This window comes from Abrus precatorius, unplaced genomic scaffold (genome assembly GCF_003935025.1).
Source record: "Abrus precatorius isolate BTA unplaced genomic scaffold, Abrus_2018 Scaffold9, whole genome shotgun sequence".
Lineage (NCBI taxonomy): Eukaryota > Viridiplantae > Streptophyta > Magnoliopsida > Fabales > Fabaceae > Abrus > Abrus precatorius.
In genome coordinates this window covers 4,685,375-4,699,868 of record NW_020874439.1, presented here as the reverse complement: position 1 = coordinate 4,699,868, position 14,494 = coordinate 4,685,375, and the positions used below count along the sequence as shown (strand labels likewise).

Genomic DNA, 14,494 nt, shown 5'->3' with positions numbered 1-14,494 from the left:
TTTTGGAGTGATAATTGATATTTTTTTCTCTTTTGTACTAAAATTATAAAAAATAAATATCTACTTTTAGATGTGTCGTGCATATGGAAATTCTGATTGGTAAGGATTTGTAACTGAGCCGGCCATGAATGAATCATGATTCAATCAATTGAATTTGTAGATTATTATTACATATTTTCCCTTTTCCTCTATTCTTATGCCAATATTTTTAGACATTGCTCAACTTTCTCTCAACAAAGCACCCTTCCATGTAGTCTTTCTTAATCATTTTAACGATGGCTGATTCAGTTCCATTTGCTGTTACTTCAAATCTCAGGTTGGCTTCCTCAGATTTTCTTGAATTTGGAAAGCATTATGATGTGACGGAAGAGTTGGAAGAGCTTAAGAACACTATTGAATCCATCAATGCTAAGCTCCTTGATGCCGACGATAAACAAGATCAAGATGATGGTGTGCGAGTTTGGATCAGAAGGTTCAAAAAAGTACTCCATACTGCAGATGACTCCTTAGATGACCTTGCTATCCAATTCAAGAGAGACAAACTGGATGCAGCAGAAGGAAAAGAAGTAGACAAGGTACTTCTTTCCATTTCATCTTCAAATCAACTTCCTTTATACACTGAAATGCCTGACAACATTAAAGAAATACGGGAAAGTTTTAATGGTGTAGTAGAGGACATGGATAAATTGAATTTAAGCCCAGGTTCTCTGGTTAAGCAAACTAACAGTGAATGGAGGGAAACATGTTCTTTTGTGCTAGAATCTGAAATCATTGGAAGAGATGATAGTAAAAAGGAGATTATTAGTCTGTTGAGACAACCTCATGAAAACAGAAAAGTTTCTGTGATTGCTATTTTTGGCCTCGGTGGCTTGGGGAAGACAACGCTTGCTCAGTTGGTGTATAATGACTTGGAAGTGCAGAATTGTTTTGAAAAGAAAATGTGGGTGTGTGTCTCTGATAACTTCGATGTGAAAACTATTCTGAAGAAAATATTAGAATCAGTTACTCGTCGCCCCACAGCAGATGGGTTGTCATTAGACTACTTGCAAGAAGAACTTCGTGAAAATTTAAGTGGTAAGAAATATTTGTTGGTCCTGGATGACATTTGGAATGAGAGACGTGACAAATGGATTGAATTGAGAAAGTATTTGATGTGTGGCGCTCAAGATAGTAAAATTTTAGTGACAACTCGAAGTGAAAATGTAGCAGAGGCAATGACTGCCAGCACTTCCTATCCTTTGAAAGGTTTGACTGATGAAGCATCTTGGACTTTGTTGAAGAACATTGCATTTGAGGATGATTTCAAAGGAGTGAATCAAAATCTAGAATCAATGGGAAAAGAAATAGCCAAAAAATGTAAAGGGGTTCCACTGGCAGTTAAAACCCTGGGAGGCGTGTTAGGAGGACAAAAAGAAGAAAGTGTATGGGAGAATGTTTTAAGCGGTGAATTCTGGAAATCATGTGAAGAGCAAGATAGTATCATGCCAATTCTAAAACTCAGTTACCGCAACTTGTCGCCAGAAATGAGACAATGTTTTGCTTATTGCTCTTTGTACCCCAAGGATTCTAGAATTCAAAAGGATGAGTTGATTCAGTTATGGATGGCACAGGGTTACCTTCAATGTTCAACTGAAAAACAGCAGATGGAGGATGTCGGTAATCAATTTGTAAAGATATTTTGGATGAACTCATTTTTTCAAGATGCGGATGGTGAATACGGTGAGATCATTAGTTTCAAAATGCATGATTTAATGCATGATCTTGCAATGCTAGTAGCTGGCAGTGATTATTGTTACTTGGATAGTAAGGCAGAAAAGGTTGAAGGTAGACCAATGCACGTATCATTGGAATCTGATGAGGCCTTTCATTTGTTGAAATCATTAGATCCGAGCAGGCTGCGAACTTTGATTTTTCCGTATTACTTTGAAGAGGAGGTAGATTTGTCGGTGATTGCAAAGTTCAAATACTTACGTGTCTTGAGGATGGATTGTCTCTCTGATTCCACTGAACATTCGAAGCATTTAAGATACCTTGATTTATTGCAACAAACAAGTCTTCCCAAATCTATGAGCAATCTTGTTTTCTTACAAACATTAAAATCGTGGGAGTGTGATGAAGAATCATTTTCAGAAGTAGTCACAAAATTAGTCAATTTGAGGTGCCTTGAAATTGCTGAGTATGAATCTATGAGTGGGATGGCAGGGTTGGGAAAATTATCCTCATTGCAATTCTTATCGACCTTTGTTGTGGGAGACAGCCAAGAAATAAAATATGGGACACTAAATGAACTGAAGGACTTAAACCTAATAAGAGGCAAATTAGAAATTAAGTGTCTCAATCGTGTGAGAGACGTGGCTCTGGAATCACAGAATGTAAATTTAAAAGAAAAAAAATTCCTTCAATCCTTGACTCTGAATTGGTCCCTATTTGGAGACCTCTTTAACAGTGACAGCTTGCAATTATTGGAAAACCTTGAGCCCCACCTTAATCTTAAGCAATTGGAGGTGAATTATTATCCAGGCGTGCTTCTCCCAAATTGGCTTTCTCTTCTCACAAATGTTGTTGACATCACTCTCTGGGGGTTTGATAACTGTCGCTGTCTCCCTCCGTTGAAACGTCTCCCGTCCCTGAAGTCACTTGCGATACACACTCTCAACGAATTAGAATACATAGATCTCTACGAAGATGGTTTTGCAGTGACCTTCTTCCCCTCTTTGGAGAGCCTCATATTAGATAATTGTCCGAAACTCAGGGGATGGCGGAGGCGGGGAGATGATATCAATGATTCACATAATCTCTCCTTACCTCTTTCATTTCCGCATCTTTCTCAACTATTTGTCTCTAAATGTCCACAGTTGACTTGCATGCCTACTTTTCCAAACGTTAAGGATTTAAACTGGTGTCATAGCAATGCGGAGCCATTAACAGGAACATTAAACTCAACATGTTCAGCTGACTCATCTTCCTCCGCTGCTCCTCTTTCAGTGCTCAAAGAATTGCAGATTTCTGATCCTATGAATTTACCAAAGGGTTGGATGCAAAATCTGACTTCTCTCGAGTCTCTTAAAATTCAATCACGTGAAAGTGAAACACTTGAGGAATTTGAAATGGGGTTTAAGGACGACACCGACTGCCTTCCTTGTCTGCGAAAAATCGGCATATGGGAGTGTGAAAGGCTAAAGGCTTTGCCAGATTGGATTTGCAACCTCTCAGCGCTGCAGCACATCATGATCTACGGTTGCCCAAAATTGGCATCGCTGCCCAAAGGAATGCGTGGTCTTACCAACTTAAAGATGTTTGAAGTGAGGAAATGTTCCCTCTTACTTGAAGAATGCCGAACAGAGACAAGTGCTGTTAGTCGCCAAATCGCACACATTCCACAAAAAATCCTTCGTGATTAGTGATGATAAAGGTACTGATCTGATTCTGATGCGTATTTATTTAGTGTAAACGTCGTGTTCATTTGTTTCAAACATAAATACAAATTATCCTAATCATCTTAATTTTCAATTGTTAAACATTATCCGAGTCTTAATATATGTAATGCCAATAAGTTTTTTTTTTTCTTTGCCCCGATATTATTACAAAAATAAAATTTTTAAATAAAAATTCAAATATTCAATAAATTTTATAAATAAATAATTTATTATATTAATAAGATTAAATTAAAGAAAGATAATTATAAAATTTTTATTAGAAATTCATTTAAAAAATTAAAATTATTTTATAATTAATAAAATTTATAAATGTTCATATATAAATATTTATTTTTAATAATAATATTCTATTATATTAAATAAGATTAAATAAAAAATAAATTTTGAAAATTAAAAAATATTTAATATAAAATTTAACTTAAGACTGAATTAAAAAAAATTAAATGTTAAATGCATAAAAAGTCATGTGAAAGATAACTAATCTCTAAAAACCTTCTTATTTAAAAATTAAGATCCAAATTATAAATGTATTTACATGCGTAGAGAATTGATTATTGATGTAAAACAAATATATTGGGTTCCTTCTACTTCGTAAATATAAAATATAAATTGATGTTCTGTATAGTTTCAATTTCTTTATACTTTTTACAAGTTTTTTAGATATACATTCTTAATTTTGAATTGAGGTTAAATTTTCAATTTAGTTTTATCACGGGAATATTCATTGTTTTAATATTTACAAGTGAAAATGGAAAAGAGAAGAAAAAAAAATTTTAGATATTAAAAGCTTTATAAAAATTGTTAGATTTTCGTAATGTTGGTAACTACTTATAAAAAATGCTCATGGAACATCTAACAATTATTTAGAAATTAATTGCAGAGGAAATGGTGGTGCTGACTAAAGCATGTGAGAAACTAAGTGCTTTATTCACAGGTGGATGCATAGGCTCATCTGGGAACTAACAATGTGATTATCTTTGCAGAAGGAGAGAAAATTTATTCATTGGCTGCTGCAAAAATCAGAAGTTTATTATAATCTAAGTCTTCTAATTTTTATATAATTTAGAAAATAGTTGATATTTTATTGACTCACTTTATTTAATACATAATATATCATTTAAATATAAATACAAAGGTATTATTTGGTAGTACTTCATCATTTAAGATAACATTACTACAAAGGTTGGGAAAGCTTCAAAAACAAAAAATTTAAATGAATATAGAGATTTAAGAGTAAAAGACAAAGAATTATGGTGGTTAAATGAAAGTGTGCAAGAGGAGATTAGAGAAAAGAGAATATGTTCTAAAATTTTGCATACATGTAATAATGCTAAAAATTAGGCAAGGCATCAAAAGACAAAAAATGAGATAAGAAAAGCAATGAGTGGTGATTTTAAGACTGTTGAAGGATTTTATTAAGATCTTGAAACAAAGTATGGTGAAAGGATGATTTATAAATTTGTCAAAAGTAGAGAAATAAAATTTAGAGATTTAGATCAAGTTAGATGTATTAGGATGAAGAAGGAAACATTTTGTTTTGGATCAAGACATCAAAGATTAATGAGAGAAATATTTCTATCAACCTTTTAATGAGGGACTAGGAGCAAATAAAAAATTAGTAGAATTAGAAGTGCAAACGAATGACCTAAATTTGACATATTATGGTAGGATTTGAGTTGGAGAACTAAAATAAGCTCTTAAGAGAATGAAGAATGGTAAAGAATTAGTCCTAATAATATTCATATAGAGGTTTGAAAAAGTTTAGAAAATCAAGGATCATATTGACTTACTAAACTCTCTAATGAGATTTTAAGATCTAAGAGTATGTTAGATGAATGGAGGAAGAACATTATGATTCCTATATAGAAGAACATGAATGATATTCAAGAAGGATTGAACTCATAAGTCACTTTATGAAGTTTTAGAAAAAGCTGATTGAACATAGAATACGAGAGAAAATTGATATTGCAGAAAATCAATTTAGTTTTATGTCAGGAAGATTTACAATAGAAAAATTATGAAAAAAATATCGTTACAAAGAAAAAGACTTAAACATGAATTTTCTTGACTTGGAAAACACATATGATCGAATTCTAAGAAAATTGTTATAGAAAACTGTAGAAAAACAAAAAGAAGAAAGAGTATATATAGCATATATTTATGCTATACAAGACAGTATAAGAAGGTACCTACATATGTGAGAACTTCTTGAAGTGTATCTAAGGATTTCCCAATTAGAATAGACTCATACCAAAGTTTTGCTTTGAATCCTTATTTGTTTAATCCAGTCTTAAATGTGTTTACAAATGACATACAAAAGATTCTCTCTTAGTACATGCTATTTGCTGATGATATAGTCTTGATTGAGGATTGAAAAGAAGATATTAATGCTAAACTTGAATTATGGAGTGAGACTTTTAAATCTAAGGATTTTTGCTTAAGTAGGAGTAAGATTGAATCTATGCATTATAGATTTAGTAAAAAATAAGATGAGAATCATACATTGAGAGTTGAAATTAGAGATAATATTATACTACAAATTTTCAATTTCAAGTATATGGAATCAATTATACAAAATAATAGAGAAATTAATGAATATATTACTCACAAAATACAAGTTGAATGGTTAAAGAAGACATCAGAAGTTAGTTGCGATTGTAAAATACCTATCAAATTGAAACGAAAATTTTAATGTACTTCAATATGACTAGTTATCTTATATGACAGTGAACGTTGGGCATTAAAAAAATAACACAACAAAAATGTGAGACTAACAAAAATGAGAATGCTAAAATGGATGAGTGGGAGAGAAAGCACATGATACAAAATGATAATATACGAAAAAAAATATTAAAATAACAAGTAAAAACAATGACTGAGAATCATCTAAAGTTATGTGGTCATGTGTGAAAAAGACCTTGAAAAATGTCAGTAAGAGGAGTGAATTGCATAATTCTTAATTTAGTATAAAACGGTAAAAAAAATTTAAAAGAATTTTATATGAAATTATTAAAAATGATATTTTTATTAACTAAATTTTTAAAAATTTAGTTTTTGATGGAACTTAATATTATCTGTTATACATGTAGTCAATTTCACTTAGTGAGATAAGGCTATTATTTTATTTGAAAAGTGTGAGTTGCCTTTCACCTTAAAGTGAAATTTTTAGTTTTAATGGACACTAGACTTTTGTATTTGATTTCATTCTGATTTTGCTATTGATATTTTAATTGGTTGTCACTCTTGTCAAATTTTTTTGTTAAGTCATCATATTTTCTCAATATTAAGTGTGAGAGATAAGATAAACAATGTAATAAATAAATAAATAATCAGTATTGTAAAAATGTTATTTGTAAAAATATATTGTATGATAATATTTTATGAATAAAATAACTCTTTCATTGAATAACTAATTGAAAAATGAGATCTTGTTTCGGCATATGAAAAAGTCAATGAAATAACATTTTGATGTTGTCAGTGAAGGACGAACATAATATATAAAAGCTTGAACGGTCCTGTAATTACTGCTAACCTGTTTTATATTTCTAGCTATCATGGCGGGACACTAAAAGAAATTGAGAGAAAATTTGACTCTGAAAAAAGATAGTTTGATTGACTTAACTAATTACAAAAATGGCCCTGTGACGACGACTACACAGCAAAAAAAGCAGAACGACAAGTCACAATAATTAATCCTTTATTGCATATTTATAATATTAGATCGAAGATAAGAGGCGGAGCAAGCATTGACCGTTCAGACATAGAAAAGATGGTTTGAGTGAGATAGCTAATTACAAGTGTGTCCCTGTGATGGGCAGATATAAGAGCAAATAGTGTTTATGGTGCAGCCATTGCCAATCTCAAACTGAACAGAGTGAGATCTCTTCGCTTCTTCATCAGATCTAAGGGATATGGAAAACGTTCCATTTGCTGTTGCGTCTAATCTCATTCACAGGTTCCTTTTTCCACCCTTTCTTGCACAACATGCTTAGCTTACGGTTTATGTTTTTTTTCGTTATAGTTTTGACTGGTTCTTATTTCGCTTTAATCTCTTTCACCCTTTTATTATTTCTTTTCGTAAAGGTTATATCTTTTTATTTTCTTTGAATATTTGTTTATAATGCTTGGTATTTAAAGTTTATTTACTAATATTATTTTATAAAATTTTAATTTACATCAGTCAAGTAATTAAAATGTTGTAAATATTTACATTTTTTTTTTGTTTATAAGTTTATATGCATGCTATCCAATCTTGTTATCATGCTGAAATCTCAAAAATCAATATCTTAACTTAATCAAGATATTTAAAATAAAAATCAAATTTTATAATTTTTAATTTATATTTTTATATGTTTAGTATTAATGGTGAAAAAAATATTTATTCCAATTAAGGTTGATTATATAATATAAAATAAATGTATAGAAGACAAAAATTACACCTTTTAAAGATGAATCACACATTATACATTTTTGTTATACTTTCATTAAATTTAAATAAAAAAGTCCGTTCTATTGAAACTATAAATTTGTTTATCCCTTTCGCATTGTTAAAATTTAATCAAATATTCTTTTAAAAATATTTTTATTATAAATTAATATTTTGAAAATCATTAATTAAAATATATGCTTAATAAATATAATTTATTATATTAAATCCAAATAATCCAGCACATATTATAGATAAACTAGTAGAATATATAATTTTTATGTCTAACAATTTAATAAGTGTGTCATGATAAAAAAATTTAAAATTTACTTTAAAATTAATTAAATTTAAAAAATAATATTTTAACTTAATGAAAAGATAAATATAACAAAATTAATATAAAAGACGCTAAACAAGTAAATATTAAAAAAATTTCAAAGTACTCTTTTATTCGAGAATGAACACAGACTGGTGTACACAAGAGAGTTCAAATGATACGGAGTTACAGTAAATTACTTTCTATAGTAATTTTATGAGATCAACATTAATAAGAAATAATTTTGTTACAAGACCCAAACGCATAACAAAAAAGTAATGTTAATCATTGAATACAAGTGTTTTTGTTAGTTTGAAGGTTTTTTTAAAGTTTGTTATTTCATTTAGATGGAAGATCAAAGACCTGGTTCTGAGGCTATTTATGCATGGTTCTTTATGATGAGAAAAGAGAAGAAATCTGAAGTTATTATTTTAGGATTCCTAGTCTCCTTTAGTTTTCTTTGGTAGGTAACCTAGCCCCCATATTAATGTTACGTTGGAAAAATGTTCCTAAAATTATATACTACGTCCTATTCTATTAGGGGATTACATTAATAATAATATTTTAAAAAAATATCTTAAACAGGAAGATTTGGAGTGATAATTGATATTTTTTTCCTCTTTTGTACTATAATTATAAAAAATAAATATCTACTTTTAGATGTGTCGTGCATATGGAAATTCTGATTGGTAAGGATTTGTAACTGAGCCGGCCATGAATAAATCATGATTCAATCAATTGAATTTGTAGATTATTATTACATATTTTCCCTTTTCCTCTATTCTTATGCCAATATTTTTAGACATTGCTCAACTTTCTCTCAACAAAGCACCCTTCTATGTAGTCTTTCTTAATCACTTTAACGATGGCTGATTCAGTTCCATTTGCTGTTACTTCAAATCTCAGGTTGGCTTCCGCAGATTTTCTTGAATTTGGAAAGCATTATGATGTGACGGAAGAGTTGGAAGATCTTAAGAACACTATTGAATCCATCAATGCTAAGCTCCTTGATGCCGACGATAAACAAGATCATGATGATGGTGTGCGAGTTTGGATCAGAAGGTTCAAAAAAGTACTCCATGCTGCAGATGACTCCTTAGATGAGCTTGCTATCCAATTCAGGAGAGACAAATTGGGTGCAGCAGAAGGAAAAGAAGTAGACAAGGTACTTCTTTCCATTTCATCTTCAAATCAACTTCCTTTATACACTGAAATGCCTGACAAAATTAAAGAAATACGAGAAAGTTTTAATGTAGTAGTAGAAGACATGGATAAATTGAATTTAAGCCCAGGTTCTCTGGTTAAGCAAACTAGCAGTGAATGGAGGGAAACATGTTCTTTTGTGCTAGAATCTGATATCATTGGAAGAGATGATAGTAAAAAGGAGATTATTACTCTGTTGAGACAACCTCATGAAAACCGAAAAGTTTCTGTGATTGCTATTGTTGGCCTCGGTGGCTTGGGGAAGACAACGCTTGCTCAGTTGGTGTATAATGACTTGGAAGTGCAGAATTTTTTTGACAAGAAAATGTGGGTGTGTGTCTCTGATAACTTTGATGTGAAAACTATTCTGAAGAAAATATTAGAATCAGTTACTCGTCGCCCGACAGCAGATGGGTTGTCATTAGACTACTTGCAAGAAGAACTTCGTGAAAATTTAAGTGGTAAGAAATATTTGTTGGTCCTGGATGACATTTGGAATGAGAGACGCGACAAATGGATTGAACTGAGAAAGTACTTGATGTGTGGCGCTAAAGATAGTAAGATTTTAGTGACAACTCGAAGTGAAAATGTAGCTGAGGCAATGACAGCTAGCACTTCCTATCCTTTGAAAGGTTTTGCTGATGAGGCATCTTGGAGTTTGTTGAAGAACATTGCATTTGAGGATGATTTCAAAGGAGTGAATCAAAATCTAGAATCAATGGGGAAAGAAATAGCCAAAAAATGTAAAGGCGTTCCACTGGCAGTTAAAACCCTGGGAGGCCTGTTACGAAGACAAAACGAAGAAAGTGAGTGGGAGAATGTTTTACATGGCGACTTCTGGAAATTATGTGAAGAGCAAGATAGTATCATGCCAATTCTAAAACTCAGTTACCGTAACTTATTGCCAGAAATGAGACAATGTTTTGCTTACTGCTCTTTATACCCCAAGGATTCAAAAATACCAAAAGATGAGTTGATTCAGTTATGGATGGCACAGGGTTACCTTAAATGTTCAACTGAGAAACAGCAGATGGAGGATCTCGGTAATCAAATTGTAAAGATATTTTTGATGAACTCATTTTTTCAAGATGCGGACAGTGAATACGGTGAGATCATTAGCTTCAAAATGCACGATTTAATGCATGATCTGTCAATGCTAGTAGCTGGCGATGATTATTGTTACTTGGATGGTAAGGCAGAAAAAGTTAAAGGTAGACTCATGCACGTATCATTGGAATCTGGTCAGGCCATTAATTTGTTGAAATCATTAGATCCGAGCAGACTGCGAACTTTGATTTTGCCGGATGACTTGGAAGAGGAGGAAGATTTGTCGGTTATTTCAAAGTTCAAATACTTACGTGTCTTGAGGATGTCATCTTTTTCCTACAGATTGTTTGATTCACTTGGAAAATTGAAGCATTTAAGATATCTTGACTTCCATTATCATTACTCCTTGAGTGGGATGCCAGTTGGGTTGGGAAAGTTGTGCTGGTTGCAATTCTTATCAATCTTTGCTGTGGGAGACAGCCAAGAAACAAAATGTGGCACATTAAATGAATTGAAAGACTTAAACCTGAGAGGAAAATTAACAATTCAGGATCTCGTTCGTGTCAGAGACGTGGCTCTGGAATCACATGATGTAAATTTAAAAGAAAAAAGGTTCCTTCAATCCTTGGTTTTGGTTTGGTCGCATGAAGACAGCCGTAACAGTGACAGTTTAAAATTATTAGAAAACCTTGAGCCCCACCGTAATCTTAAGCGATTGGTGGTGTGTGGTTATCCAGGCATGCGTTTCCCAGATTGGCTTTCTCTTCTCACAAATGTTGTTGAAATTAGTCTCTTTTATCTTCGTAATTGTGGCTTTCTCCCACCGTTGGAACGTCTCCCGTCCCTGAAGTCACTTCAGATGGACTCTCTTGATGAATTGGAATACATATATCTCTACGAAGATGGTTTTGCAATAACCTTCTTCCCCTCTTTGGAGAGCCTCATGTTAGAAGATTGTCCCAAGTTCAGGGGATGGCGGAGGCGGGGAGATGATATCAATGATTCACATAATCTCTCTTCATCTCTTTCATTTCCTCAACTTTCTCATCTGCAACTCTATCTCTGTCCACAGTTGACTTGCATGCCTACTTTTCCAAACGTTAAGAAATTAGAATGGTGCGGTAGCAGTGCGGAGCCATTAACAGCAACGCTAAACTCAACATGTTCAGCTGACTCATCTTCCTCCTCTGCTCCTCTTTCCATGCTCAGAGAGTTAGAGTTGATGATTTCTGATCCTATGAATTTACCAAAGGGTTGGATGCAAAATCTGACTTCTCTCGAGTCTCTTCAAATTATACGGTGTGAAAGTGAAACACTTGAGGAATTTGAAACTGGGTTTAAGGACGGCACCAACTGCCTTCCTTCTCTGCGAAAAATCACAGTAGATGAGTGTGGAAGGCTGAAGGCTTTGCCAAATTGGATTTGCAACCTCTCATCGCTTCAGCACATCATGATCTTCTATTGCCCAAAATTGGCATCGTTGCCCGAAGGAATGAGTGGTCTTACCAACTTAAAGATCTTTGAGGTCAGGGGATGTTCCCTCTTAATTAAAGAATGCCGAACAGAGACAAGTGTTGTTAGTCGCCAAATCGCACACATTCCACAGATAATCCTTGATTAGTGATGATAAAGATACTGATCTGATTCTTATGCGTATTTATTTAGTGTAAACGTTGTATTGTATTTGCTTTGCTATTAAAATACTTTGAGTTAGTGTTCATTCTTTCAAACATAAATACAAATTATCCTAATCATATTAATTTTCAATTGTTAAACATTATCCAACTCTTAATATATGTAATGCCAATAAGTTTTTTTTTTCTTTGCACCGATATTATTACAAAAATAAAATTTTTAAATAAAAATTCAAATATTATATAATTCAATAAATTTTATAAATAAATATTTTATTATATTAATAATATAAAATTAAAGAAAGATAATTATAAATTTTGTATTAGAAATTCATTTAAAAAATTAAAATTGTTTTATAATGAATAAAATTTATAAATATTAATATATAAATATTTATTTTTAATAACAATATTCTATTATATTAAATAAGATTAAATTAAAAAAATTTGAAAATTAAAAACTAATTAGAAATATTTAATATAAAATTTAAATTAAGACTGAATAAAAAAAATTAAATATTAAATGCGTAAAAAAGTCATGTAACATAATAATAATAAAGATAATTAATACCTAAAAACCTTCTCATTTAAACATTAGGTCTCAAATTATAAAAGTATTTATATGCATAAGAAATTGATTATTATTGTAAAATAAATATACACTAATTTGAGTCTCTTCAACTTTATAAATGTAAAATATAAATTGATGTTTTGTATAGTTTTAATCTCTCTTTACTTTTTATAAGATTTTTAAAGTATGTTTTGCATATACTAATTTGTATAATTAGATCTTTATTTTTTTTATAATTAAGTAATTATAAAAAAAATACATATAATATAGTTTCTAAATTTTGTCCATAATAATACTTTCACGTTGGACCAATTTTATTAACCTTTATTTGAGTGTTTTGTTTCTATGCCATGAACTTCATCTTTTGCACTCAACCCAAAGTCAATGTTCTTCTTGCCTTAATTTCAAATATAAAGTATGGGTTGAGTTCAGTCATCATATTCATATTTCAAAATACTTTTTTTTTTTTTTATCAAACGCATCTTCTGATTTTTTTTTTTTGCCATAAATTTTCAATTAGAAAAAAAAATTGTGTTTGGGATAGAATTAATTTTAAAACAAATGATATTCAAAGATCAATATTTTGAAAAATAAAATAGATTAAGGCCCAGTTTTGGTAAATTTTTAAATAAGTTTTTACATAAGAAAAAATTAGTATAAAAATGAATAATTTTTTTATAAATAAAAACTAACTTATATTTGTTTATTTTTTTATAAGTTCTCTTATTTAATTTCTCTAAAATTTGAGAAAATAAGAGCTAAATAATGAAAGAAAATTTATTCATTATTATACTAATATTTTTCTCTTATAAAAATTTTTCTAAAAATTTACTGAAATCGAATCTAAGTCTACTAATTTTTATATAATTTAAAAAAATAGTTGATATTTTGTTGGTTCACTTTATTTTAACATATAAGATTTTATTTAAAATGTAAATATAAAGGTATTATTAGGTTGTATTATCATCATTTAAGACAATATTATTACGAAGGTTAGAAAAGTTGTCAAAAAATTTTTAAATGAATCTAAAAGTTTTGAACTAAATGACAAATAATAGAGATTAGAGAAAAGAGAATGTAGTTTAAAAGTTTTCATAAATGTAATTGACAAGGTGTCTAAAGGTAAGAAATGAAACAAGAAAAATATTGAGTGACGTTCTAAGATTGTTAAAGGGTTTTATCAAAATCTTGAAATAAAGAATGGTGAAAGGAGGATTTATAAACTTGTCGAAAGTAAAGAAAGAAAATTTAAAGTTTTGGAACAAGTTAGATGTCTTTAGGATGAATAAGGAAAAATTTTGGTTTCATATCAAGACATTAAAGATTGGTAAGAGAAATATTTCTATCAACTTTTTAACGAGAGATAAGGAGTAAATGAAATTTTAGTAGAATAAGAAGTGCAAACAAATGGTCTAAGTTTGACATATTACCATAGAATTCAAGTTGAAGCAGTAAAGAAGTTCTTAACAGAATGAAAAATGGTAAAGCAATTAGCCTCAATAATATTCATATTGAAGTTTGAAAAAACAAGAACTGGAGTGATTCACTAAGCTCTTTAAAAAGATTTTGAGATTTAAGAATATGTCATGTGAATGATGGAAAAATATTTGGTTCCTATATAGAAGAATAAGGGTGATATCTAAAATTATGCAAACTATAAAAAGATTAAACTCATGAGTCAAATTATGAAGTTAGAAGAAAAAGTGATTGAACATAGAATACGCGAGAGAATTGAGATTGCAAAAAATCAATTTAGTTTTATGCTAGGGAAGTTTAGAACAAAAACTATATATCTTTCTCAAAAGATTATAGAAAAATATGGCTACAAAGAAAAAGACTTGCACATTATTTTTATTGACC

General features: G+C 30.5%; 2 protein-coding genes across 3 annotated transcripts; both read left to right on the top strand.

The window, feature by feature from the left end:
- Positions 1-275: 275 nt before the first annotated feature.
- On the top strand, positions 276-3,401 carry LOC113850633 (putative disease resistance protein RGA1). Its single transcript, XM_027481211.1, has one exon. It carries the CDS (start codon positions 276-278, stop codon positions 3,399-3,401), a length of 3,126 nt encoding a protein of 1,041 aa, XP_027337012.1.
- A 3,727-nt stretch (positions 3,402-7,128) lies between these two features.
- On the top strand, positions 7,129-12,201 carry LOC113849516 (putative disease resistance protein RGA1). 2 transcript variants are annotated; one of them, XM_027479469.1, is made up of 3 exons: positions 7,198-7,392; positions 8,527-8,642; positions 9,086-12,193. In XM_027479469.1, exons 2-3 carry the CDS (start codon positions 8,527-8,529, stop codon positions 12,048-12,050), a joined length of 3,081 nt encoding a protein of 1,026 aa, XP_027335270.1. In that variant the 5' UTR covers positions 7,198-7,392; the 3' UTR covers positions 12,051-12,193. The 2 variants fall into 2 exon arrangements, with proteins under 2 accessions (XP_027335271.1, XP_027335270.1); XM_027479470.1 differs by lacking the exon at positions 8,527-8,642 and having other exon boundaries at positions 7,129-7,392; positions 9,086-12,201.
- The last annotated feature ends 2,293 nt before the right edge of the window (positions 12,202-14,494 follow it).

What these genes read in the sequence shown, in the direction of transcription:
- LOC113849516 (XM_027479469.1), top strand. Translation starts at nt 8,527, where the DNA reads ATGGAAGATCAAAGACCTGGTTCTGAGGCTATTTATGCATGGTTCTTT. An exon ending in GTCTCCTTTAGTTTTCTTTG is followed by an intron (nt 8,643 to 9,085) that starts GTAGGTAACCTA and finishes TTCAAATCTCAG; the next exon opens with GTTGGCTTCCGCAGATTTTC.
- LOC113850633 (XM_027481211.1), top strand. Translation starts at nt 276, where the DNA reads ATGGCTGATTCAGTTCCATTTGCTGTTACTTCAAATCTCAGGTTGGCT.